Source organism: Mustela nigripes, chromosome 17 (genome assembly GCF_022355385.1).
Source record: "Mustela nigripes isolate SB6536 chromosome 17, MUSNIG.SB6536, whole genome shotgun sequence".
Classification (NCBI taxonomy): domain Eukaryota; kingdom Metazoa; phylum Chordata; class Mammalia; order Carnivora; family Mustelidae; genus Mustela; species Mustela nigripes.
In genome coordinates this window covers 32,123,648-32,149,740 of record NC_081573.1, presented here as the reverse complement: position 1 = coordinate 32,149,740, position 26,093 = coordinate 32,123,648, and the positions used below count along the sequence as shown (strand labels likewise).

Below are 26,093 nucleotides of genomic sequence, written 5' to 3'. Positions count from 1 at the left end.
ACAGGGGATTCAGTGCCCAGCCACCTAAGGAGGAATGAGCTTTCAGTGATGTTGAACAAATGCGAGCCAAAGGAGTTAGGTAACAGATAAACTGCTGTAATAGATAAACAGATAAACAGATAAACTGCTATAACAGATAAACCCCCAAGTCTTGGTGACTTAAAACCAAACCAAACCAAACCAAACCAAAATCTCTTTCTCATTCAAGTAAGGTCCAACTGAGTGATCCTGACTGAAAACGGTCTTTCTATGTGGTCCATCAGGGACTGGGGTCCTTCCGTCCCATGGCTCTGCCCTCCTTTGTGGCACAGACCCTCTGCATTTGACCGGCAGATAGACAAACAGCTATCATGCAAGGGAGTTCTTTCTGGGTCAGCCTGGAGTTGGCGCTTGTCACTCTTGTTCATATATCATTGGCAGAGCTCAGCTCATGGCCTCACCCAACCGCCCTGGGAGGTGGAGGAGTGTAGACCCAACGCGTGCCCTGGAATTTGAGGAGGCATGGTGGGTGAGCGGTTATAGGGCCTCACGTCGGCCTCCTCAGATACTCCCCTGGGAGGATCACTCCTTCCCTCTCCACAGTAATGGCCACCCTGCGTCAGACACTCACTGTGAGCCAGGCACAGTGCTGTGTACCAGCCATACATTGCTTCAGCTTGCCCCCAGAGTAATCCTATGGGAGAAGTATTGTCGTCATTCCCATCCTGCAGTTGAAAAGTGGAGGCACAGAGAGGTGAAGCAACTTCCCAGGGCTCACAGAGCAGAGCGTGACCACTTCTGTTATCCTGCTTAGAACACAGCAGACCCTAAGCCCTGGCCAGGGGGCAGTGAGAAAACACCAGCCAGCACTTCAGGGAAGGTGGCAGGGAGCTGAGTGTGATTCCACCGTTTGGGGACTCTCAGTGTTGTGGGGGAGATACCACAGGCACACAAATATCCATGCCACCAGGCAGGATGTGATTAAGGCCCCGAGAGTGCCAGGTGGGAGGGCGGTGCACACGGGAGGGATCTGTGAGGAATCAGGGCGGCATCACGAGAGAGGCGGCATTGGAATCGCACCTCCAAGATGAGGTTGGATTTGAGAGGAGAGGCTGGGGAAGAGTGTCCTTGGCAAAGGAGCCGCCCGAGCAAAAGCTGGGAAGTTGGAAGGAAGTGGACTTGCACAGTGGCCGGGAATGATATTTGCAAGCTGTGCTAGGGGCCCGTGGCCCTGGGCTGGGGCTCTGGGGCTGCCATGGGGACAGGAAGGGCTGAGAGGACCCAGAGCGATTACACTGTCACCTACTCTGTACATGGGGATTCCTCTGGCACAAAGTGTTCCGAAAGTTGTTCCTAAAATCTGGGTCCTGGTAGGCAGGTAGATAAGGATGTGGCAGGAGATGGGTGTGGAAAGGCCTCGAAGGCCAGGCCAACATGGGGCCTGAGGGATCCAGCCATGCCGTTCTCAGAGCAGCCTATCAGGACGGTCACTCCAGAGCAAGCGGGGGCTGGGCAGGAGTCTGGTTGGGAGGCTACTGCACAGCTTTGAGGCCGGCTGTCGGGACAAAGTGCGGTGGTAGTTGAGTAACCAGAGTGATTGCAGGCACGTACACAGCGCTTACCGTAGGCCTGCACAGCCAGTCTTCATAACCACATGTGACACAGGCATCACAACTAGCCCTGTTTTAGGCCTGAGAACATTGACAGGAAGCAGGTTAAGTGACTTGCCCAAGGGCACCCAGATCTTAAGTGATCAGATTGTGAATCTGGATAAATGGAAATGGAAGAATGGGAACCCATATGAAAACCACAGTGGGTTGGAGGTGAAATCGGCAGGGCTTGGCTCCTGACCAGATGTGGGGCTGCCAGGAGAGAGAAGGCAGGGCTCATGGACCGACGCAGGGAACCAGCAGGAGGAGCCATGAGGGAGCTGGAGAATGGAGGGGAGTAGAATGTGATCCCAGGTCTACTCACATATGGTGTGGACCACATGGATATTTTGATAGGTGTTTCGCTCTTATTACCATTATTATTCATGTAGTCATTTCCTGGAACCTCTGTGCCCAGGACATCTAGCTCCCTGGTGCAGACCAGCTCTCAGGAACGGGAACTTTCTGGAATCCGTGGGTTCAGGGGAGCCTATGAATACCCTCATATTGCACTTACGAGATTGTGCATTTTTCTGGGGTGTGTAGCTTTCATCGGATTGTCAAAAAAACCAAAAACAAAACCAAATCCCAACAGAGTGAGAAACAAGCATGTCTTTCCCTACTGCCCTGTGCCTGCAGCCTCCTACCCTTCTGCACCAGCCGGAGTGGCAATGCCCTGACATCCTCCCAGAGCTCCACCTCAAACTCTCTGGGCTTCAGGAAACAGACTGAGGTCCACTGAGTTTTCTCACCATGCCTCTTGCCCCAGCACAGGGGACCAGCATGCTCCAGGGAACTGGGCCTTCCTGGACCAGATGGCCGCCTTAACCTGGGTCCAGGAGAATATCGAGTTCTTCGGTGGGGACCCACGCTCTGTGACCCTCTTTGGCGAGTCAGCGGGAGCCATAAGTGTTTCCAGCCTTGTGAGTTCTTCTCTCTGCGGGGCTTGAACGAATGAACCTTGGTGTCTAATTACCAGGACAGATAATTACTCATTTAATAGAAAAATGTAGCTAAAACTAAAGCAACAAAGGATGCATATAACGTTTTATTTCAACTTCCAACATAAAGTGTGCATTTCTCTGCCAATGATTTGATACAGTGTTGTATCTTTTCAGGGTTGGTCTCTGGGTATAACCCCCTGCCCCCAGATTCATGTCCTCTACAGCTGCTTTAGCTTCTTTACAGCGATCATGAACTTGAGATGCCTGCATTGTAGTCTGAGTGTGGCGTATTCATGGAATCTCCCACTGACTCCCCACATAGCTTACACTCTTACCTTGTTCACACCAAATTAATCTGACGGCGCTATTTTTCAGCTACTTGCTTTCATCAAAGTTTCTTTCCCCAAACATAATTTTGTTTTCTTTCTATACATGTACTTCATTGGTTCCCACGATATCTCATCGATTAGTTGATTATAGTAGCAAGTGTAACTTACAAAAGCAAATCTGGGAGCAAACACACTTGACCCTTGGCCAGAAACTGGTGGGAATAGAAACGTATGTGGTGCTAGAAAACAGCCCACTGGCTCCGAGTGGTCGGCCTCTCCTGGGCCTCAGCCAACAGGTTAATCACAGAAGGCAGTTAACATGGGAGTGGGTTAAGAGAGCTTCTGCTGTATAGAACTTGACAATATACAAGTTATTTTTCTATCTTCAAGATAACTCGATAAGGTGAATTAGAGTAAACCAACTTTTACATATATGCTAATAGCCTCCATTTCCTGAGTGTGTAGTATTTGACCAGGGATCGTGCAAAGCCTTCTATATTCGGTACTTCTGCTCTGCACAATTCTGTGAGATGGGCGGCTCCATTTTTCCTCCCAGTTTTATAGGGAGTATACTGATACTCAGAAATACAGAAAGCAACTTGCCTGAGGTTCTCCAGCCGGGAAGTGAGGGAGTTAGGACTCACACCTGAATGTTTGACCTCAAAGCTCCTGAGGAGTCTGGGGCTCAGAGACGTTAAATGACTTGGCGGAACCTTTGTGACTCATCCTTGAATTCCCAAACCAGGGCTCCACCCCCCCCCCCGCCCCCCACCCTGTATATGTAGAGCTTTTAAAGGACTTCCTGGGAAGGTTTGTTTAAAGAAGGATGGGTGGTATATATGATGGATGGGGGGTCCCCTGCATAACTTGTCCTGATCTCCTGTGCTCTCTTTCCAGATTCTGTCCCCCATGGCCAATGGCTTATTCCACAGAGCCATCATGGAGAGTGGGGTGGCCATCATCCCTTTCCTGAGGGCCCCCGACGATGAGAGGAATGAAGATGTAGGTATCTTGTTAACACCTCTTTAGCTTCCTCTGCTTGGTCACAGGAGAACTTGGGCAGGTGTTGATAGACCGTGTGCTTGGCTGTCCTTACTGACCATGGTCAAAGACTCCAGGGCTGATCAAAGTGAACGTTACTGCTCTGTGGAAGACCTGGTTCAGGAAGTAGATCTCCATTGCAATACGGCTGGTGTGCACAAATGTGTGTGTGTGCATGCGTGCATGTATGTGAGTGTGTAGGTGAGAGTTCTTACATCTTATTCATTGTTCTTTGTCTGGGATATATTACTCAGTCCCCTGTGTTGTATGCACCTCATCTCCCATAACTGCTCCATTCCACCTAGAGGACCATGTTAAGAAAGAGCCTGAGGCTGTTTCCAGTTCAGTGGAAAAGAACACTGTGAATGAAGCATGTTGCCTGGCATTGTGAGGGGACAGTGAGTCATATGCCCAAGGCTTCTGTCATCTGTCCTCTTGCTTTAGTGCTCTACCAGGCAGTGAGGACCTGGAGGCCAGGGTTTTATCTTTCATGTCCCAGTCTGGTAGGTGACTATCGGTGTTTGCTGAATGAATGAGTTAACTACTGAGCTGATTCCGTCGATGAACATTAGCACGGGGTTGTGGAGCCATCTCCTGGGGACTGTGCGTTTTAGTGGTACATCTGCTTAAACACCTTAGAGAAAAGAACAGTATACGCCAGGAGCAGAGGCCTAGAGATAGAGTATTGTGAACGTGCTCCCAATACACAGGACATACTGATTTGGGGAACACGATACATCAGCTTTCAGTTTGTACACATCCTTTTTCATTCGGTGCGCGTCTACTGAGTGTCCCTTGTCTCCCCAGATCTATGGTAGGACCTGTGGGTTTATAAATGGAGACACGCCACACTGACTTGAGAAGACCATCATCTTTTTATGACAAGGAAAAGTCTGGATGGTGGTCCTTGAGCTCCTACAGTTGTAGGCAGGTTTTGTAGGTTTGTGCATTTTCCTAGGGAGAGGGTTTGTAGCTTTCATTGGCTTCTCAAAGCCTTTGTGACTCCCAGACACTGAGGGACCACCACTTTCAAGGGGTAAGCGCCCAATGACCGGGCAAGACAGTGTTTAGGAAAAGACTAGGAAGAAAAGGTGGGAATCCTGGAAGTGATGGGAAATTAGCAGAGGAAGGAGTTCATGAAAGGACATCCCAGAGGAAGTGGGGATGAGTGGAATTGGTGAGAGACAGAAAAAGATGTTGGGGGGTTTTCCAGGCTGCGCTAGGGGTGAGGCTGAGCAGAGCTGACGGGCTGAGACTGAGCCGGAGTCATGTCTCAGGGCAGATAAGTCATGCTTGCAAAGCTGCTCCTCACTCTCGGGGCTCCTGAGTTGGGCTTCTGGGCTCGGGGGGGTGCCTCGTGCTAGTGGAGCCGACATCATAGCACTGGTGTCCCCCTGACCAGGAAGCTTGACTCTGTCCCTTGTAGCTACGGAGTGCCACACCCCCTCCCCCAGCTCCAGCAGTCGCTAAAGATGGCCAAGAGGGTCAGACAGGAGCATAAAGAGGTCCAGGGCCAGCCTGACCTCAGTGTGCCCATTCTGTTACACGTTCATGGGGGTGGAGTGGGGGTTGGCAGGCTTCATATATGAAGGACCTGCCGGGGGTTGGATCAAGGACTCTTTTCAATTGTCATTTTCTTGGCGGCTTCCAGGGCTGTGCTCTGACCCAGTCCTTCTCTGGAAATAGTTGCAGGTGGTCGCACGCATCTGTGGCTCCAACGCGATGGACTCGGAGGCCTTGCTGCAGTGCCTGAGGGCAAAATCCCCCACGGAGCTGCTGGACATCAACAAGGTGGGGAGGGACAGGAGGCTCTAGGGGCACACAAATCCCATCACTCACTTACTTTGATTTGGGACTTTGGGAAGATGGAGGCTGGGATTCATAGTCATGGTGTAGAAACACAAGGTGGAATATCCAGAACCCTGATTGATAATGAAGGAACCTGTGGGCCAGGGATGCTGTTGAGCCTGGAGAAAAGCCAGGAAAATATGAAGGTTGTCTCTAAGTCTCTGAGAAGAGGGACCACACCTGTTCCACGTGCTGCCAGAAGTTAACTCAATGCCAAGAGCAGGAGTTCTGTTAGGAAGCCATATTGGCTTGATAGAACCATGAATTTTCTAAAAACTCAGTGGTCTGCGCAAGGCCAGCTCCTAGAAAAGGTGGTGAGACACCCACCTCTGTAGGGATGCAAGCAGAAGCTAGATGACAGCTGACAAATTTCAATCACTGGGTGATTCATCAGAGCAAATGAACTTTTATGTCCCTTCCAAACTTGAGAGCTTCTGATGGCCCTTGGAAGAGCAAGGTCATTAACTTTTCAGATTCCAACATTTGTTGGGTAGTTATTTAGCATAGATGAAGGGTCTGCTGTGAGCTGTGCTGGAATGTGGGAGCTATTTGACCTTGACCTGATACTGTGTAAAAAGTCTTTTGTGTACTCGCTTCCACCCCCACTCCCAAACAGAGACCCCAAAACACCATGGACAGAGCCAGGTGTTACTTCCTGAGACCCAAGAAATATCCAGCCAGATGAAAGGCAAAGACACACCGACCCCCACCACTACTCTGGCCACCTCCACCCGCACCCTTTGCCCACCCCCAGTCAACCACTCTGTCCATGGCATTTGGCCAGTGATTCACAAACTTCAGCATGCATCAAAATCACCTGGAGGCTTGTCAAAACAAGTTGGCTGGAATGCATCCCCAGAGTTTCATATGCAATAGGCCTGGGCTGGGCCCTGAGAATTTGTTTCTAATAAGTTCCCAGGTGATATGCTCCTACTGCTGCTGTGCAGGACCCACACTTTGAGATCAACTGTTGTAGGCTTTTGTGTTCTTTAGGTAGATACTATTTATTACCCTTATTTAGCAGATGAGGAATTCAAGGCGGGAAGCTGAGCCCCTTTGCCCAAGTAAGTGGCAGGGCTGGCCAGGCAGCACTCGGGCCTTGGGATGAGCCAAAGGTGGCTTAGTTTTCCTTTCATTTCCTTCCAAAATGCAATTTGACCACTTCTGGAGTGGGTTGGCTCTGTTGGACTAGGGATTTGGGGACAGCGGGTTTTATGAACAGAAACAGATGCTGATTTTTCTCTTCCTTATTCCAGAAAACAAAGTCTTTCACTCGAGTGGTTGATGGTTTTTTCTTTCCTGATGAGCCTCTAGACCTACTGACTGAAAAAACATTTAATCCAATTCCTTCTATCATCGGAGTCAATAACCACGAGTGTGGCTTCCTGCTGCCCAAGGTAACAATCCCAACTGTGCTCCCTATGGCTCCCTCAGCAGTGAGGCCGCTGTGTGCTTCCACGCTGAGTGCTCCTGTCCATGACGCCAAGCACTGTGAGGGAGAGCCCAGCGGCCAAGGACACAGAGATGCCCCTTCCCCACGCTGGCAGAGGGTAACTGAGGACTAGGAGCAGTCTTAGCCGGTGTCTGCTCTGCTCCTCATAGAAGGCTTAGGGAGAAAGAAACAACTCTATAAAGAAGTAAGGGAGGAGGCTTTCTTCAAAACATTATAAATGATTGTTTCAAATTAGCATGGTTACTGCTTTGAAGATGAAATTCACGCAGGTTTGGAAAATCTCAGGCCTTTCCATTTTCACGTCCAGCCTTGGTTCTGGCATTTTAACTTCCAAGAGGGCTCTCGAGGTTTGTCCAAGTTGCAAAATTATGGAATCCCTCTAGTCTTTCAACAAGTATGCACGGAACGTTTGCTACCTGCTCTGCACTCTTGCAAAAACCAAGCATTCGGTAGTAAACAAGTCCCCCGGCTCCAGCTTTCTGCAAGCTGCCATCTGACTGGGGAGAGCAGGTGGAATGCAATGTTGAATAGCTGGTTTCGGGAAGGGACAGGTGCTACAAAGGACATAAGCTGGTAGGAGAAGATCTTTAGGGAGGAGAAGGGGTAGAGAGGAAAGGCTTCTCTGGGAGGGATCGTTTGTGCTCAGGCTGAATGCTGAGAAGGAGCTGTACTTCCTTGACCCTGACATGTAAGAAGCCCTTCCTCATTTGAAATAAACTTTGCATCTGTCCTCAGAAGGGGAGGAATGCTCAAATTCATAATATCAGCATAACTCAATTATAGAGACCAACCCCCTCCTTTTAAGCTGAGGGAGAGGAGATAATGAAATACAGAGGTTTGCCAAGGGCATGTTCTGCCATGATTAATTTGACCTATAGAGCAATGATTTTGGGTAAGTGGCAGTGGGGATCTTTCTCCTCATGTTGTGAATGAGGCAACTGAGTCACAGACTGTGGCTTAAGGAGGGCTCTTCAGTGCTTCTGGGTCTGCGCCAGAAAGATGGCAGGTGCTCCTGATGACAGCCACCACCACTGGAACCACTGTGACCAGTTTCGAGTGCCTTCCATGTGCTAGGTTTATGCCATTGGCGCAACAGCTTGTGAATCAATGTGAAGCACTATTAGTCCTGTTTTCTGGTTAAAGAAACTTAGCCTCAGAAAGGGCGAAGTTCCTTTCCAGTCTCCCAGCTGGGGAGGAGACAGTGGTGTATAATTTTTTTCATGCACTTAGGCTCTGCCATTAAATGTTGGGTTCTCTGTTAACCTGCTCTGTGACCTCAAGTGAACTGCCCAACCTCTCTGAACCTTTATTTCTTTAACCTGTGAAATAGGGCTGATCTTACTACCTGTTTCACATGCACCCATCAAATAGCCTGGCATATAGCAAGTGCTCAATAAATGTTAGATATTGGAATTGTTCAAGCGGCACTATGGGATGTGGTGCTCAGGTCTGCGTAGCTCAGGAGCCTGGGTCAGGGCTGTTTGTTCAGGTGACCTTCCAGTTATATGGCCGTTGGTGACCATGGGTAGTCCTCCAAAAACAAATCTCAGCTTCTGAACATACAGAGAGGTTCTTAGTAGTTGAAATATACTTGCGGATAAATTGAATGACTCTGGGGGTTCCCACAGATGCCAGGAGACAGAGACGTTTAAATATTTACCCTGGCGATTTATTATCCCAAGATTTTCAGCAGAAAATGTCAAAGGGAAATTCATTTGACACGTGGAGAGTACTTGTACCCTCTCATGTGTTTAAGCTGTAGTACTAGCCAGGGAGGCGTCAGTTAGCAAATAATTACCCACAGCTTGTACTAGGCCCCATGCAGAGCCTGGGTTCTTAACCCCGACCCTTGCAGCCTTGCTGGCTGTCAGCGAAATGCTGGCTTCTCAGAGGCCCTGACTGCAAAGGTCTCGAGAAAGAGAACAGTAAGTCACTAGCTTCGAGATTTTCTGGCCTCTCTTCAGACTTGATACCAGAACCAAGCTATAGCCTGTACCAGTTTGCCAGGGCCGCCAGAACAAAATACCACAGACCGGACGGTTTAAACAGCAGAAACCTAGTTTCTCACAGTTCTGGAGGCTGGAAATCCAAGATCAAGGTGTCGGCAGGTCCAGTTTCTTCTGGGGAGTCCCTCCCTGGCTTGTCCATGGCGGCCTTCTGCCTGTGTCCCAGAATGATCTTCCCTCTGTGTGCTCACATCCCCGGTGTCTCTCTTGTGTGTCAGAATTTGCTCTTCGCATAAGGCCACCAGTCAGATTGGATGAGGGCCCTGCTAATGTCCTCCCTCTCATTTAATCACTTCCCGACAAACCCTATCTCCACACGGTCACATTCTGAGGTAGTGGGGGTTAGGGCTTCAACATGGGAATTTGGTGGTAGGGGACATGTCAGCTCATAACCTTGTCTTTCCACAGAGCAGCCACTCAGGCCCCATAAGACCACAGGTGTGGCAGGGAATGGCTGCATTTTAGCAAATGTGGGAAGAAACATCATTGCTTCACCAACCTATGGAGGTTCTCCTACATGTCGCCCCCTGGGGGCTGAACAGATTCCTGCTCTCCCCAGCCTCTCTTCTAGAAGGCAGACACTTTGGCTCTCAGAGAGAACGCTTTCCCTTCAGGTGACCTGAGGTGCTCATGGAGGACGCCCTACTTCTCTCCACAGAAGGAATTTCCTGAGATCCTCGGGGGCTCCAACAAGTCTCTCGCCCTGCACTTGCTGCACACAGTCCTGGTAAGTGAGCTTGGACAACTGAGTTTTCAGAGTCATCTGTTTAACAAGCCTCCTTGGACCACACTTGGGACAAAGGTTTGGGGCTATAGACGTTCCCCATTCACTCATTCAGTGAATCTTTGCTAAGCAGAGTTCCACAGTCCCTTATTCAGTCTCCAAATCCAAGGAGCTTTGAAAACCAGCCCACAGGGCAGCCACAGCCGCCTCAGCCGGGAGGTGGCTGCTGTTCCTTATCATTCCCATTCACGTCATTTGTCCCCCTATTCATGTGCTTCTCTGCGGAGATGGTACTGTAGGGGCGGGGATGCCCCCCTCCAGAGCATGTGACATCATATGCAGCCTTGGTACTGAATTATCTAGATACAGTCCGAAAAGTTCTAAATTCTGAAACACACCCGGGACTAGGGACCTGTATTCACTAGACACCAGCCGGGCACCGTATTAGGTTCCAGCCAGACCAAGGACCATTACTCAATCATCTACTCATGGACTCCCTGCACAGATATACCAGTATTAGGTCTTAGCCAACCGCTAGAGGTAGGGATGGATTCCTTTCTCTTCTTCCCTCCTTCTTGCCTTAAACATTTCTCCAACGTGAACCCTGTGCCAGGTTCCTTTCCGTCATCTATTCATGGAATGGATGTTTGTTGAGAGCCCACATGCCCCAGAGCTTCCCCATGCCCTGAGAGCAGTGAGAAGCAGGCTCTCCCTTTCTGCTTACAGGATCTGCAGACCACGGGTGGCCGGAAGGAGGAGGCACTTCGGTACAGTGTCTTAACAAACCAGAGCAGAGGAATGTCCAATGCCCTCTGGTACCCGCAGAAGGGAGCAGGTAGCTCTCTTGGGGAGAAGGGCCTTGAAGAATGAGTTAGGTTTGTCCAGCTCCTGGAGCAATGGGCTGGGGAGCCGGAGGGCCCAGCATGTGCAGTTAGGAGCAGAGGAGTGTGGTGAGGTCAGCTACTGGGGTTGGCTGCCATTCAAGAAGGAAGCTTCCAGCTTCTATATGCTCTGAAAGGAATGTGAAGCTCATCCCGGGGGCTGGGAGCAGAAGAGTGACGTGATTGATTCCCATTTTGGAAAGAGCCTTCTGGACACAGAGTGAGCCAGATTGGAGGCAGGGGATATCTCTGGCCTCAAGGCTCAGAGGGAATGTTTGATGAGTTTGGGCTGTCCAATGATGAGAATCAGGACTAAGGTTTGAGAGATACTTAAATTGCAAGTCAGACAGCGGGACCTTTCAGGCTGGATTGGAGATGACCTCATGGAGGATGGCCTCATTGATCTTGGCCTTAGAAAAGGGGAAAATTCAAGCAGAGGCTACTTCAAGAGGAGAAGGGATCTTGAGGCAGGTCCCAGGAAGGACGGGAGGGGCGTGCAGTGTGTCCTAGGTGGCAGAGCAAGAAATACTTTTCAAAGGTTTAAGTTATTCTCAGATGCAAAAGACAGAGCCTTGTTCTAGAATCCCAGTGGAGTGCAGGGTGACTGTCCCACTAGGGCTCGCCGAAGGCTCCACAGAGCACTGTACCCACCTTGGACACCTTGAGCTCATAGGGGTCTGCTGGTCATATGGTCCAAATCAGGGGCACTCACTTGCACCAGAGCCTGGAGTTGCTTTGGGTCTGATTAAAAACACGCAGCCTTCAGAGGACCCGCTGAGTGGTCTAAGCAGTGCTCCCTGGTGTGCTCTATACTGTCCCCAAATTCCAAAGAAATTTCTGCCTGGCTATGCCTGTTGTCATGTGGCGGGTGAGAGGGTGATGGTAGAGGTGCCATGACTTGTGCCAGCACTTCTCAGACCCCCAGGTCCCCAAGAACCTCACCAGTGTGGCAGACCCTGCATCTTTATGAAGTTTACTTTGCAACAGCTGACATTTTTGCTCGGGGCGAGTTGAGAGATGGAAGCCTGGGAGGCAGCCCATGCTGAGTCAGGAAAGCACAGAAGGTCCTGTTCAGGGATTTAGCAGTGGGTCTCAGGGGGGACTGATGGAACTGAAGATAGGCTCTGTGCCAGCCAGCACCTTTCTTTCTTCAGATCTCATGTAATCCTCCAAACAACCCATTTTTTATGGATGAGGGAACTCCAACCAAAGACTAGTTCAAATCTAAGAGCAATGGACTGGAGGCAGCACTGTTTCTAGAAGCAGGGTCCCAGTAGTAGCTGCGAAGGCATATGCTTAGAAGAGTCCCACCCTTGGTTGCCAGGGATGGGTGTTTCTGAAACATCTCAGGGATGTACTCTAATTAGGAGCATGCATTCCGGCTGCATATATAGACTTGTGGAAGAATAATGGTTGCACCAGTTTGGATAACCACTTACTCTCTCAAAGCCTCAGTTCCCTCATCTGTGAATGGGGCTAATTTTGATATTTGCACCATAGGGTCACTGTGTGGATTAGATGAAACATTGCACATAAAGACCCCAGAATCATTTCCACCCAAGCAAATGCTCATCGTGTTTGCTATTGTTGACCTGAGTCTCCTGTGACCATGATTTTTTTTTACAGCGCATCCCCAACCAGTATTTATACCTTGTGGCTGATCAATACTTCTCCAACAAGCACTCCCCAGCTGAGATACGAGATAGTTTTCTGGACTTGCTTGGAGATGTGTTCTTTGTGGTCCCTGGGCTGGTCACAGCTCGATATCACAGAGGTGAGTCTCTGAGTACCAACACCCCCCACCGTACAGCAGGGTCACAGTCCAGTAAGGCCAGTGACTGCCAAGAGTCTTGTGGCCTGATAACTGGCCACCTGCTCTACCCTTTTGTTCGCTCAGTGAGAGGGAGTTCCCAAGAATGCGTGGGATATAACTTTGCACTCTGACTTTTGCAATTCCCATGCCTTTCAGTGTTCAGGGATGTTGGCCAGTTCTATTGTTTCTTCTCTTTCTCCTTCAGGACTGTGCAGAAAATTCTCATCTCCCCATGACTTGAGAGAACTCATTTCCCAGACTCCTTTCTATTTAGAAGTGTCTTCCCAAGCATTTTAGCTCTAAGGAGTAGTGGAGCAATCAGAAAAAGAGTATTATTTGTGGGGATACAAACCTCGTCTCCCTCCCTCCCTGCCCTAATTCCTTCTCTCTCTCTCCTCCTTTCTCCCTCTCTCTCTTTTTCTTCCATTCCCCTTTTCCTCCTCTTTCCACAGTTTTTTTTTCAAGCTTTTATTCTTTTTTAAAAAAATTTATTTATTTGACAGACAGAGATCACAAGTAGACAGAGAGGCAGGCAGAGGGGGGTGGAGTGGGGAAGCAGACTCCCTGCTGAGCAGAGAGCCCTATGTGGGGCTTGATCCCAGGACCGTGAGATCATGACCTGAGTCGAAGGCGGAGGCTTTAACCCACTGAGCCACCCAGGTGCCCCATCCAGTTTTTTGTTTCGCTTTGTTTTGTTTTTAATCCAGAACCTACCATGTGCCTAAGAGTATCATCGGCCCTAGAGATACAGCAGTGAACCAAACAAAGACCCTGCCTACATGAAACTCAGATTCTAGCTGGGGAGACTGATAACAAAGAAGTAAAGATAGAATGTATATGTGTTAGGTGGTAATATAAGTAAGATAAACCGGGGTAGGGGATAGCAGTTGCAGGGAGCTCTGGGATTCTGTATCATAAAGTCTACGGAGGAGACAAGAGAATGAGGACCAAGAATTGACTCTTGAATTTGGGAACACAGGAGTCACTGGTGACCTTGATGGGAACTATTGTGATGAGATGATATATGTCAAAGTCTGGTTAAAATGGGATTCATGAGAAAAAAGCAAGCTGATCTTCAGAAAATAATCACAATCTCACAATCTCAGCCAGTGGTTTTGAAAAAAAGGAATGAATTGATTTTAAAACTTTACATGGAAATGCAAGGATGGCTGAAACAGTGTTGAAAAAGAATGACAACGTTAGAGGGCTTACAAGTCATCTGATTTCAAGTACAATTTTCAAGATGCAGGAATTTAAAAAGTCTGGTATTGACTGAAGGATATAGTAGAGAGAGTCCAGAAGATAATTAGCCCATTTTTGACAGAGGTGCTGAGGTAATTTAGTGGAAAAAGAAAATTCCATTCAACAAACAGAGCTGGAATAACTGGATATTTATGTAGAAAAAGTGAACCTCAACCCGCTACCTCACACTATATACAAAAATCAGTGTGAATTGAGTTGTAGATCCAAATGTAAAATCTAAAATTGCACTGAAGCAAAATTAATACATATTTTTTTGCTCATCAAAAAACACTGTTAACAATGTTAGCAAAAATGGTGGAGGAGGGAATTCCAAAAATCTGTTCCACCCCAAAAGCAGTGAATAAACTGGTAAGTACTGTCAGAATCAATTTGATCAGAACCTGGAAACATATCAAGGGTTTATCGCAAGCAAGTGAACATTTAATTAAGATAGGGTCTCAGTGAGAGAGTATGGCATTTCAACTTACTCTGCCCCATTTCTTGATACCAGTTAGGCAGTGGCCTTAAAGACAGCAGCCCACATTTATAGAATAGGTTTCTAGTACTGGAAGAAGAAAAAAGGATCTCACACTCAAAGAATTGTGTTTTGGTTTTTTTTTTTTTTTCTTTGATCTATCTGGTGGCTCCCTAAACAACTAAGCTCAAAGGGTTTGCTTTCATTTCACCTAATCCAGAACTCTCTCAGGCATTAGGCACCTACCTGGAGGGCATTTCCCACCAACATTTAAAAGTAAATGCATTTGCTGGGGCACCTGGGTGGCTCAGTTGGTTAAGCGTCCAACTCTTGATTGCAGCTCAGGTTCTGATCTCTGGGGGGTGAGATCAAGCCCTGTGTCAGGTTCTGCACTAGGCATGAAGCCTGCTTAAGATTCTCTCTCCCTCTCCCTCTGTCTCTCCCCACCCACACTCACATGTGCACATGTGTGCATGCTCTCTCTGAAAAACGAAAATAAATAAATGTATTTGCTGCTGCCCCCAAACACAAGGGATAACAGTTGGAATAAATAATAGACAATACTTAGGGAGGAAAAGCTGGGCAATAGAATGTTCTGGGAATAAAGGCTTGAGGAGCTCCCTCATAGCCCTGGGAATTTAGAAGGCTTTGTGTTTGTCTAGAGTGGGCAACATGCTTAGAAAAGACCTGAGATGGCCCTAAGCTGTTATATCTGGCTGACCTGAAGGCTCTTCTCATACAGAAACTGGAAGCTAAATAAGAATTGTAGACTGTCTGGCTGAGTGCTGAGGGTGTGCTCTGACACACACATAATGCCTGTCTTCAAAGATTGGGAGATTTTGTCTGTTTTAGGCACTTATGAAAATCTCAGCTGACCCATAAAATTATTAGTTGACCATGAAGATAACAAGAGAAAAAAGAATTTGGTGGCCGCACAGGATGAAGAATAGTCAAAATTAGTACAGAAACATTTCTCAACAAACAAACAACAGCAACCACAAAAAGCAGTAACAGTAAACCGTGGCAAAGGGGTAGAATCTGATGTTCAGAGTTGCCACATTATAATATTCAAAATCTCCACTGTTCAACAGCCATGCAAAGAGATGGGAAAGTATGGCCCACAGACAGGGAAAAAAGAAATGAATAGAAACTGTCCCCAAAGAACCCCAGACAATGGATTTTCTAACTACTTTAAACCAACTATTAAATATACTCAAATTGCTATAAAGGAAACCACATATAAAAAATTAAAGGAAACCATGAAAATAATGTCTCACGACATAGAGGAGCAATAGAGAATTTATAAAATTATAAAAAAGAACCAGATATTCTGGCATTGCAAAATACAGCAACTGGAATGGAGAATTCACTAGAGGGACTCAGTGGCAGATTTGAGCATGGAGAAGAAAGAAACAGAGAACTTGAACATAAATCCATAGAGATTACTCATTGTGAGTATCAGAAAGATAAAAGAATGAAGGAAAATGAACAGAGCCCAGGAGACCTGTGGGACACCATAAAATATCCCAACATATACATGATAGGACTACCAGAAGAGAAGAAAGAAAAAATAGGTAAAAATAATATTTAAAGAAATAATGATCAAAATGTCTCAAATTTGATGAAATATGTAAATATTCATGTCCATGAATTTCACTGAATCACAAGTAGGAAAAACTCAAAGAGATCCATGTAGAGACATATTATAATCAATCAAACACCAAAAACAGAGAAATTCCTGAAAGCAGTTAAAGTGAATAGACTAATCATGTACAAAGTAGCTTCAATAACATTAACAGCTGATTTCTTCACAGAAACCACAGAAGCCAGGGACAACAGAATAACATACTCAAAGTGCAGGGGGAAAAAAAAAGACCTGCCAACCAGGATTTCCATGTCTATCAAAGCTATCTTCAGAAATGAAGGGATAATCAAGACATTTCCAGATAAACAAAAATTGAGAGTTTGTCACTAGTAAACCTGCCTGACAGATGCTAAAGGGAGTCCTTAAGGCTGAAACAAGAGGACACTAGACAGTATCTCAAATCCATAAGAAGAAAGAAAACACTTCTCATGGTGCTTACACTACTTATGTTTACTTACAGAAGTCAGTATTGTTTTATTTTTGATTCTCTAATGTCTCTTTGTTTTCCTACATCATTTAAAAACAACTGTAGAAAATAATAATTATAAATCTGTTTTCACATTCAATGCATCAAGATGCCATTTGTGACAATAACAATATAAAGAAACAGAGCTATAAAGGGGGAAAGTTTTGTTTACTATTGAAATGAAGTTGGTATTAGTTTGAAATAGATTATTATGAATTAGGAAGTTAATTGTAATCCCCAGGGCAACCACCTAGAAAATAACAAAAAATATGTATGTATGATAAAAGAAACAAGGGGATCAAAGTGGTACCCTGGAAAATATTATGGTGATGGGAGAATTGAAGAAGAATATAAGACATATGGGGGACAAATAGTAAAATGGCAGAAGTAAGTCCTTCATAGTCGGTAATTATACTAAATGTAAATGGATTCTCCCAAAAGGCAGAGATTGCAGAATGAGTGGATTATAAAAACAGTCCAACTGTGTGCTGTCTACAAGAGACTCATTCTAGAACCAAAGACACAAAGAGGTTGAAAATTACAGTGGATTCTTAGCTCTAACAACAAAAGTATCATCAAAAAAGAAAAAAAAACCAGATAAATTGGACTTTATTAAAATGAAAAATTTGCATCAAAGGGCAATATAAAGAAAGTAAAAAGACAACCCATAGAATGGGAGAAAATATTTGCAAATCATTTACATGATAAGTGTTTATTATTTGAAAAATAAAAGGACCCTTATAACTCAGCAAAAAAACAAACAAGTCGATTCAAAAATGGGCAAAGGAGTGAGTGGACATCTCTCCAAAATAGATATATGAATGACTAATAAGCACATGAAAAAGTGAGCAATATTATTAGCCATCAGGGAAATGCAAGTCAAAACCACAGTGACACACCTCTTCATACCCACTAAAGTGGCTATAATTTAAGAAAAAAAAAACAAAAAACAACAACAAACAAAAACCTGAAAATAACAGTGTTACTGAGAATGTGGAGAAACTGGAACTCTCATGAGCTGCTGGTGGAACTGGTAAATGGTCCATGTGATGTGGAAAGTGGTTTGGCTGTTCCTCACAAAATTGAACATAAAATCACCATATCACTCAGCAACTCCACTCCTAGGCATAGACCTAAGATAATTGAATACCAGATGGCCAAGCAAAAATTGTACATGCATGTTCATAGCAGCCTTATTTGGAGAGGCCAAAAAGTGGTAACAACCCAAAGATCCATCAGCTGAAAAATGGCATACACATAGTATATACATAGTATACACATATGATGGGTTATCATTTGGCTATAAGACCACCACCTGCTACAATATGGCTGAATCGGGAGAACATTATGCTCAGTGAAAGCAGCCAGATACAAAAGGCCACGTGTGTGATTCCATTTATATGAAATGTCCAGAATAGGCAAATCCATGGAGACAGAAAGCAGTTTCCAAAGGACAGGAGGGAAGGGCAAATAGGGAGTGACTGCTTAATGGGTGCGGGGTTTCTGCTTGGGGAGCTGAAAATGTTCTAGGTCTTAATAGTGGTGATGGTTGTACAACATTCTGAATGTGCTAAAAACTACTGATTTACCATACTTAGAAATGGTTCAAGTGGTGAATTTTATGTTATGTGTATTTTTTAAAAAGATTTTATTTATTTATGAGACACAGAGAGACAAGAGTAGGCAGAGAGGCAGGCAGAGAGAGGGGGGGGGGTGGGCTGCGGGGGAAGCAGGCCCCCTGCTGAGCAGAGAGCCTCATGCGGGGCTCGATCCCAGGACCCTGAGATCATGACCTGAGCTGAAGGCAGAGGCTTAACCCTCTGAGCCACCCAGGCGCCCCTGTTATGTGTATTTTACCTAAAACTACCAACCAACCAAAAACCCAGTGCTGCTCTGAAAATGAGAAGGCAAGCCTCAGACTGGAAGAAAATATTCACAACATAATTATCTGACAAAAAATTCATATCTAGCATATGAGAACTCTTATAAGTCAATAATGAAAGGACAAATAATCCAATTACAAATGGATAAAAGGCTTGAAAAGACACTTCACAAAACAAGATACAGGAAAGCCTTTTTTGGCTCATGAAAAGGTTCTCAAAATTATTAGTCATCAGGAAAATGCAAAATAAACCCCAAATGAGGAAACCATGGACACCTACTAGAATGGCTAATACTGAAAACACAAACCACGCCCACCAGTACTTTCAAGGGTGTGGAATATTCAGAAGTATCATGTATTTCTGGAAGGAACATAAAATGGTACAACCATTCTGGAAAACTGTCCCTTTTTTATAAAATTAAGTGCATACCTACCCTATTACTCAACCATTCTACTCCTAGGCATTCACTGAAGAGAAATGAAAGCATATGTCCTTGCTGGTGTATGGACATCCATAGCAGCTTTAATCATAATAGCACCAAACTAGAAAGAACCCAAAAGTCTATCATCAGACGAGTGGATAAATGCACTGTGGTATATTCAAGTAATAGCGTATCCTTGGTGGTTGAAAGGAATCAATGACTGATACATGAGATAACATGGAAGAGTCTCAAAAACACCACACCCAGGAGAAGAAGCCAGACACACAGAAGTATATATATTTTGTTGCTCCCATTTATGTGGAGGTCAAGGGCAGGCAAAATTAATCTGTGGTGATGAGCCATAAAAGCGTTGATTGTCCCTTGGTAGAGTGACTACAAAAACACACAAGGAAATTTTCCAGGGTGATAGAAATGCTCTGTATACCCTTGCATGGTGGTTACAGGAATGTGTATACATTTGCAAAAACTCATCAAACCATGTAATTAAAATCTGCACTTTTTATTCTCTGTAAGTGACACTTCAATTAAGAGAGAGTGAGTGAGGGGAGGGAGCAGACATAATGAGTATTGGGGGTTCTTGCTAGAAGGGATTTAGAAATATAAGTCAGTAGCTAGAGGGGAAGCTGAGACCAAGAGTATGTGTGTTTGTGGGTGTCTCTGTGTGTGTGCGCACATGTGCATGCACGTGTGTGTGCGTTAACAGAGACTCTGCTGATGGCAGTGGTCCAGGAGAGAAACATGGATGATGCAGGGAAAGGTGGGGTGAGGAGGAGTTAAAAGCAAAGACCTTTAGCAGAAGTGAGGAGAAGGAATGTTGGAAGCAGGGAATAACTTTGTTTGGTTTGTCTTGGGACAGTTGAGGCAGGATCGGTGGGAGGTAGTTCTTTGCTCAGGAGGAAAGGCTTATAGCCAAGTGAAGACCTCTTTGCCCAATCGGTCTGCCCTGAGGGCTAGTGAGCTCCTGTCACCACGGGGGAAGGGGCTGCTGTGGTAGCAAGCACTAGCCTCTAATAAGTAAGAGGGAAGTTAGCAGGGTTCAAGTCCGCATTGTCTCTGAGCCATCCCATCCACGGGTGTGGCAGGCCCTCTGAATGGGAACACAGGGTCGGCCCCTGCTCCACCGCGTTGGGCGCTGGCCACAGGCCCCCTCCTTCCTCTGTGCAGATGCTGGCGCACCTGTCTACTTCTACGAGTTTCAACACGGGCCCCAGTGCTTAAAGGACAGAAGGCCAGCTTTCGTCAAAGCCGATCACTCTGATGAAATCCGCTTCGTCTTTGGAGGTGCCTTCCTCAAAGGCGACGTCGTCATGTTCGGTAAGGAGCCGGGGGAGGGGCATGGGGGGCGGGCTTCTGCTCTTGTGGGGCCTTGAGCTTGGGATAAGCTGGGGAGAAGCCCTTGGTCCGCCTGATGTGATGCAAGAGCCCCCTGGTATTGGTGCATTGGAATGTAATCTACAGTTTACAGACCCAGCCATTCCCTGGAAAATGCCCCCACTCTTATTTTTAGAAACCGAGATGAAAAGGAGTTGTCAGCATTTGCTTGATAAATGTTTCTCTTTGTGCTAAAGCCTAAAAGGCTGGACCATTGGGGGCACTCATGTGATCTAATTTTATTTTTAATTAGAACCACTTTCTTGTTCTGACCACCGATCTTCCCTCCCTGCCCTTTCCAGAGCCATCGATGAGATTACCACCCAGGGCTTTAAAAGGCAAAAAACCCCCCAAAAAACAAAAAACAAAAAACCCCAAACCAAAAACAAAACAACAAAACCCACAAAACAACAAAACCCAACAACCCATGTTTTTCATAACTCCCGAAGTCCTCTGGACCTAGGTGATCTAATGTAGATGTTGTGCACTGCTACTAGCAAGGTTCACTCATCTGTTCCTGAACTTATGACCTATTCAGAGCCTAAAATAAGAAGCCAATCAGATGAGGTTATCCACCAAAAAAATTTATAGCAACTACACACAACAGATATCACTAAAATATTTCGTTAAAGAAATTGCACGACCCAGGCCCTTGACCAGGTCATGCTGGCCTCTTGTGCTCCGCACAAGTACGTTTGTGGGCTGCGGTTTATTCGTTACATCATTTATTTGTGCCCATTCTAATAATACAGATAATAACACAGCTGCCTCTTGGGTTGTGATAAAGACCCAGTGAGACAATTTTCACAAGGCACACAGTGAGTGCTTAATAAATGTCACTGTACTACAAGCAGCCATCACTGAGCTCATACTGTGGGACGGGCACAGGACTCTCCAAATGGGAGAAAATGAACCACATGTGTATCAAAGTTTCAATTCCTTAATATCTAAAGAGCTCCTAAAGTCAGTGGGAAAAGAACAGCCCAGTGGAAAAGTGGCTAACAGATACAAAGAGACAGTTTATGGAAAAGGAAACGTGAGTGACTTCTAAGCATCAAAATCCGCATGACCTCACCCATAACAAGAAGATTGCACACTAACTTTGACTAAGGAAGCCTTTTTCATCTATCAAGGTTGGGAAGCGCAATGCATTTTACATAATGTATTTGAGCAGGTGTGGGGAGACAGACAATTTCATATATTAATGCAAAACTTCCAAATTTAAAATGCAGATAGTCTTTCCCCAAGCAATCCAATGTCTAGAATTTTTTTGTGCAATTATACTTGCGCACAGGCAAAACGATAGGCATGTGCTGCTGCATTGCTTTTATCAGCAAAAGACTGAAAACGCTGTGAAGATCCACCAAGAGAGTACTGGGTGCATGAATTATATATTTACATAGGATTGCATATATAAATATTCATGCATTATACATTTAGAGAATAATAAACGGCAATAAATGGAAGGTTTTTAAGCGACAGTGTGGAACTATCTCCTGGATACGATTTTGTAAAAAGAAAAAGACGCAGAATATGTGTTCCTGTCATACTGAATGTGTAGCAAGGTGTCCGCTTAAACCCTTGTACGTGTCCAGCCTGCCGTTGGAGGGCGCTCGAGGAGCTGGTAGCTATGGTTACCTCTGAGGCTGGGCACTGGGGGTCTGGAGGGAAGGGATGGGAGGGAACCTTATTGTCATTAGATGCCCTTCCTGCATGTTGCATTTTGTACTTTGAGCAAATATTACTTTCTCCAATAAAGAAATGCAATAATTAACTGAGGCGGGGAGTGGTGGAAAGAGACGGAGGGGTGGCGGGGGGGGGGGTTGGTCTCTGTCCCCAGGGAGCTTGCAGCCTTGCAGGAATGTATGGAAGAGCACTGGCTAGAAGGGGAAACTAGGTGTTGGGCCTCCTTGAGCATTCAGAAGCCATGATTCCTTGGGCGAGCCCCTGCTGCTCTGGGCCTTTGTACATGAGGCTGCAAAAGGAGTGCATTGATTGGTGGGCTGGTGAGCGGATCCCGCGGGAAGGGAGATGGGAATGCCATTCAGCACACCTGAGTCACCTTGGCCTTCTGGTGAATCCGTGTGAGAGCTGGGTTTTGTGATTGTCTCCTCCAGAAGGAGCCACGGAGAAGGAGAAATTGCTGAGCAGGAAGATGATGAGGTACTGGGCCAACTTTGCGCGGACCGGGTAAGTGAGCCCTGTCCCCTCCCTCCCCTTAGTATACCCTCCCCACACCCCCGCACACCCCCGCTCAAGCTCCCCCACAGTCAGGTGCTGGAGGATGGAAATCTCATCCTCGTCTCTGCCTTCACTTCCAGGGACCCTAACGGGGAAGGCCTGCCCCTGTGGCCAGCCTACAGTCAGAGCGAGCAGTACCTGAAGCTGGACTTGAATGTGAGCGTGGGACAGAAACTGAAGGAACGGGAGGTGGAGTTTTGGTCAGATACCCTCCCTCTGATCATGTCCCCTTCCACAGCCCTCCCGGGTCCTCCTCCCCCATTACTCTCCCTTTCTCTGCTCCTACCTTTCTTCTTCTCTGCTCCCTGAGGAATTGTGTGTGATTTTTGATTTTCCTTCTGCAGTTTCCCCCACAATCATTAGCTCCATTTTTGTGTTTAGCTACTTTGTGAAATCAGCTGCTTTTACTGATGTTTTATGGGCGTGGGGATGATCCCTAGGGGACTTCTTTTCGATATCAAACAAAGCTGCTTGCCTTGGAACACTACCAGATCTCTTCAATAAATCTGTAGGAGGGCCGGCCTATTAGTTGGCATCATAATGATCTTGTTACTAAGAGGAAACAAAATCAGAACATGAAGTATGTACGGGGAGCAGAATTTAATTCTGTACTCAAAACTCTCCCCCAACCCCCAGCATCCAAGGTGAAGTGCACTTCCTATCAGAGGTGTATGTTACCTGAAATCTGAGTGCTCCAACTCCTATCCAGGCAGGTTTCTGCCACAAGCCAAGCATGGATGTCCTCAACCTCGATGGCTTAAACTGGGTCTTTTCTCCAGCTCAGGAGATATGAGGCGGAGGAGGGGTGGGGTGGCCAGAGAGCCTGTGGGGTGGCCAGAGAGCCTCCTTCTCAGCAATTAAAACCAGAGGTCCTCCAAGGTCAGGAGCCAAGGAGTCAGACACCTGATGACAAAGTCAGGTCAGGGAGGACACCAAGGAGAAAAGATGTTTGCCTGATGGGACATAGACTGATCCAACCCTCCATAAACCTACACTGGGTGCCTGATATGTGCCAGGCATATCCCCACTGGGGCTAGAGTGTTGAGCGAGACACGCCCTCCACCAGTGGTAAGCAGATACACCATAAGCCAACATCCACACAAGTGTGTAGTTGGTGACAAATCTGAAAATCTCACTTAGGGAGAGTCAGGTGTTTCATGTAAGTACAACAGGGGAACCTAACTGAGATGCGTATCTTAGGAGATTTTCTCTGGAGAAAGGATGGATTGAAGTTAACCAGATGATAGGTAGGGAGAGTATTGTGATACATCATTTGAAGGAGGCACTTTTACTTTTTTTAAAAGAATCTATATAGATAGATAGGTAGATAGATAGATTTGTTTATGTACATATATATATATATATATATATATATTTGTTTATTTAATTGAGAGAGAGAGAGCATAGTGAGAGAGAGAGCTCAAGTAGGCAGAGAAGCAGGCAGAGGGAGAGGGACAAGCAGCTTCCCCACTGAACAAGGAGCCCAATTCTAGGCTTAATCCCAGAGTCGAAGGCAGACACTTAATGGACTGAGCCACCCAGCCGTCCCGTACTTTTACTTTTTATATCATATTAAAATTTAATATTTAAGTTAATGTTTATAGAATTATCTATTCATTTATAATATTTATTTAAAATGGTAATATATTTAATATAATCTGATATTTAATTTAATTCATATGATAACTACATAATCCCTATTCTATCCATGTAATTTACCAGGGTAATTAGTTTTTCTTTGTGATTGCTTCAGGATTACATGCGAAGTGCATGGAGTAGGAGAGTTTCTGAAATGTCAGTAATGTTGTGTTTTTCTGGGTCAGAGATCTCCAACTCCTAGCCTCAATGTGGCCCCCAGAAATGTTTTGTTTAGCCCACAGGTGTCAAAAATGTTTTGGATTTAGTTTCCAATTAATATGAAATCAGGGGAATTTCACTTTAGAAGCCATGTTTCTAGCCCCTCCAGAGAAAAAGAACGAAAAGGGGAAGAGGAAGAGGAGAAGGGGGAAGAAGAATTCTGGCAACACTGGAGCTGCATTCCAGCCTGGTAACCAGGGCTTCTGATAGCCCATACATCACCTTCGTACAAATTAGAAAGTATCCTTTCTTCAAAACCTTCTATAGGCATCTTCCAGGAAATCATCATCTCATCATTGATAGAGATCTACATCTGTGATGTGAACAGTACCTCCTCTGGACTAGTGCTCTTGTGCAGTACACAACCTGCACAATTTTTCTCAGCGACCCTGATGGAACAACCTGTAGGAACGGAGTAGTGGCCACCCCTTTACCTTTTTTCACAGTCTCACTATTCCCCTTTGTGGGAAAGATTTGGTTTGTCTCCAGAGTTTTGTTGGATTTGATTTGATTTAGTGATTCAGGTCTAAGATTGTAAGGGTGGGTGGAAGATTTTCTTTAAAAGTGAAGTTATTTAATTTGTCTTGTGCCTGGGTCCATTTCACTCATTGATATTACCTGACTCCCAAAGATGTTAAGGTTTGGACCCCTGGCCTCTCATTTTATGGAAACCTATGGAGATGTGAAAGAATTCACTGAAAATCACTCAGTGAATTAGTAGCAAGTCAAAACCAGACCTCGAATCTCTGTCTTTCCAGATCAGGACTCTTTCTGCCATGCTCCCTGTCTCCCTCAGCGTAGGGTCCAAATCTGTTGGAGTGTCTATGGCTTTGGTGGTTGCGGAAGGGCTGATCAACAGTACTTGGGGCATTTTCTGGCTCTAGGAAGAGGAACCAAGCCACACACAAGCAAGCTGGAAATTCAGTTGCCTCTGCAGCTGCAGAAGGCTAATTTCTACACTGATATTTGGCTAAACTAACAGTTAGAAAACACCACTCAACTCATTTTTTAAAATACTATCATATTAAATGACATTACACTTATTTATATACTGCACGCAGTCCCGGCATCCTCAAATACAGTTCTAATTTTGGTAGGTGTCTTGCAAGAGGGAGCATATTTCCAACGCATCTAGATACAGGGCCCTCTTGCCTTATTCCTGTCCACGTGCCATCAGATGTTGTATTGGGTTAAAGCTGAAATATAAATGCTATTTGGCATCCTGCTTTTTTTTTTTTCCATTTAATTCAGGGTTTCTTATCAGAGGTGTAAGTAGAGGAATCACCCCAGAGGGCTTTTCCAAAATTCCACTGCTCAAGCCGCTCCCCAGTCCAACCAAACCAGAAACTTTTTGGATGGGACCAAGAAACATATGTTTTCCCTTTTTAGGCATTAGATGCTCCCCCCCTGATTAAGAAGTGCTGAGTAGTCACAGCATGATATATGCATTCCAAGTTGCTGGAGGATCTTCAGAGAATCAGCTTTTCATATCAGTCTGATGTGGATGTATCCCCATCTCCAGCCAGTAGCCTGCTCCTGGAACATTTATGGATAGAATTTGATGAGCAGCTTTGGGAATGAGTACTTTTACTTTGTAAAATTATTCCTGCCATCTGGATCTGCAGAAGATGGGCCCAGTCACAGACCATGCCCTTTTCAAATTGCCCTTAAAAATATTTATTTACACGTGCACGCGAGAGAGAGCGAGCATGCACACACACACAGAGGGAGAGGGAGAAGCAGACTCCGTACTGAGTAGAAAGCCCAACGCAGGGCTTGATCCCAGGACTTCCCAATCATGACC

The 26,093-nt window shown here is 45.8% G+C and overlaps 1 protein-coding gene across 2 annotated transcripts in view; it reads left to right on the top strand.

Annotated features, from left to right (window-relative positions):
• CES5A (carboxylesterase 5A) overlaps positions 1-22,960 on the top strand; it is a 28,184-nt gene extending 5,224 nt beyond the window's left edge. For both annotated transcript variants that reach the window (XM_059381739.1, XM_059381741.1), the window contains 9 exons: positions 2,398-2,551; positions 3,799-3,903; positions 5,629-5,733; positions 7,047-7,187; positions 9,908-9,976; positions 12,481-12,628; positions 19,985-20,134; positions 22,309-22,381; positions 22,513-22,960. In XM_059381739.1, the coding sequence (XP_059237722.1) occupies positions 2,398-2,551; positions 3,799-3,903; positions 5,629-5,733; positions 7,047-7,187; positions 9,908-9,976; positions 12,481-12,628; positions 19,985-20,134; positions 22,309-22,381; positions 22,513-22,741 (1,174 nt within the window). In that variant the 3' untranslated portion in view covers positions 22,742-22,960. The remainder of the gene's footprint in view (positions 1-2,397; positions 2,552-3,798; positions 3,904-5,628; positions 5,734-7,046; positions 7,188-9,907; positions 9,977-12,480; positions 12,629-19,984; positions 20,135-22,308; positions 22,382-22,512) is intronic.
• Positions 22,961-26,093: the final 3,133 nt, after the last annotated feature.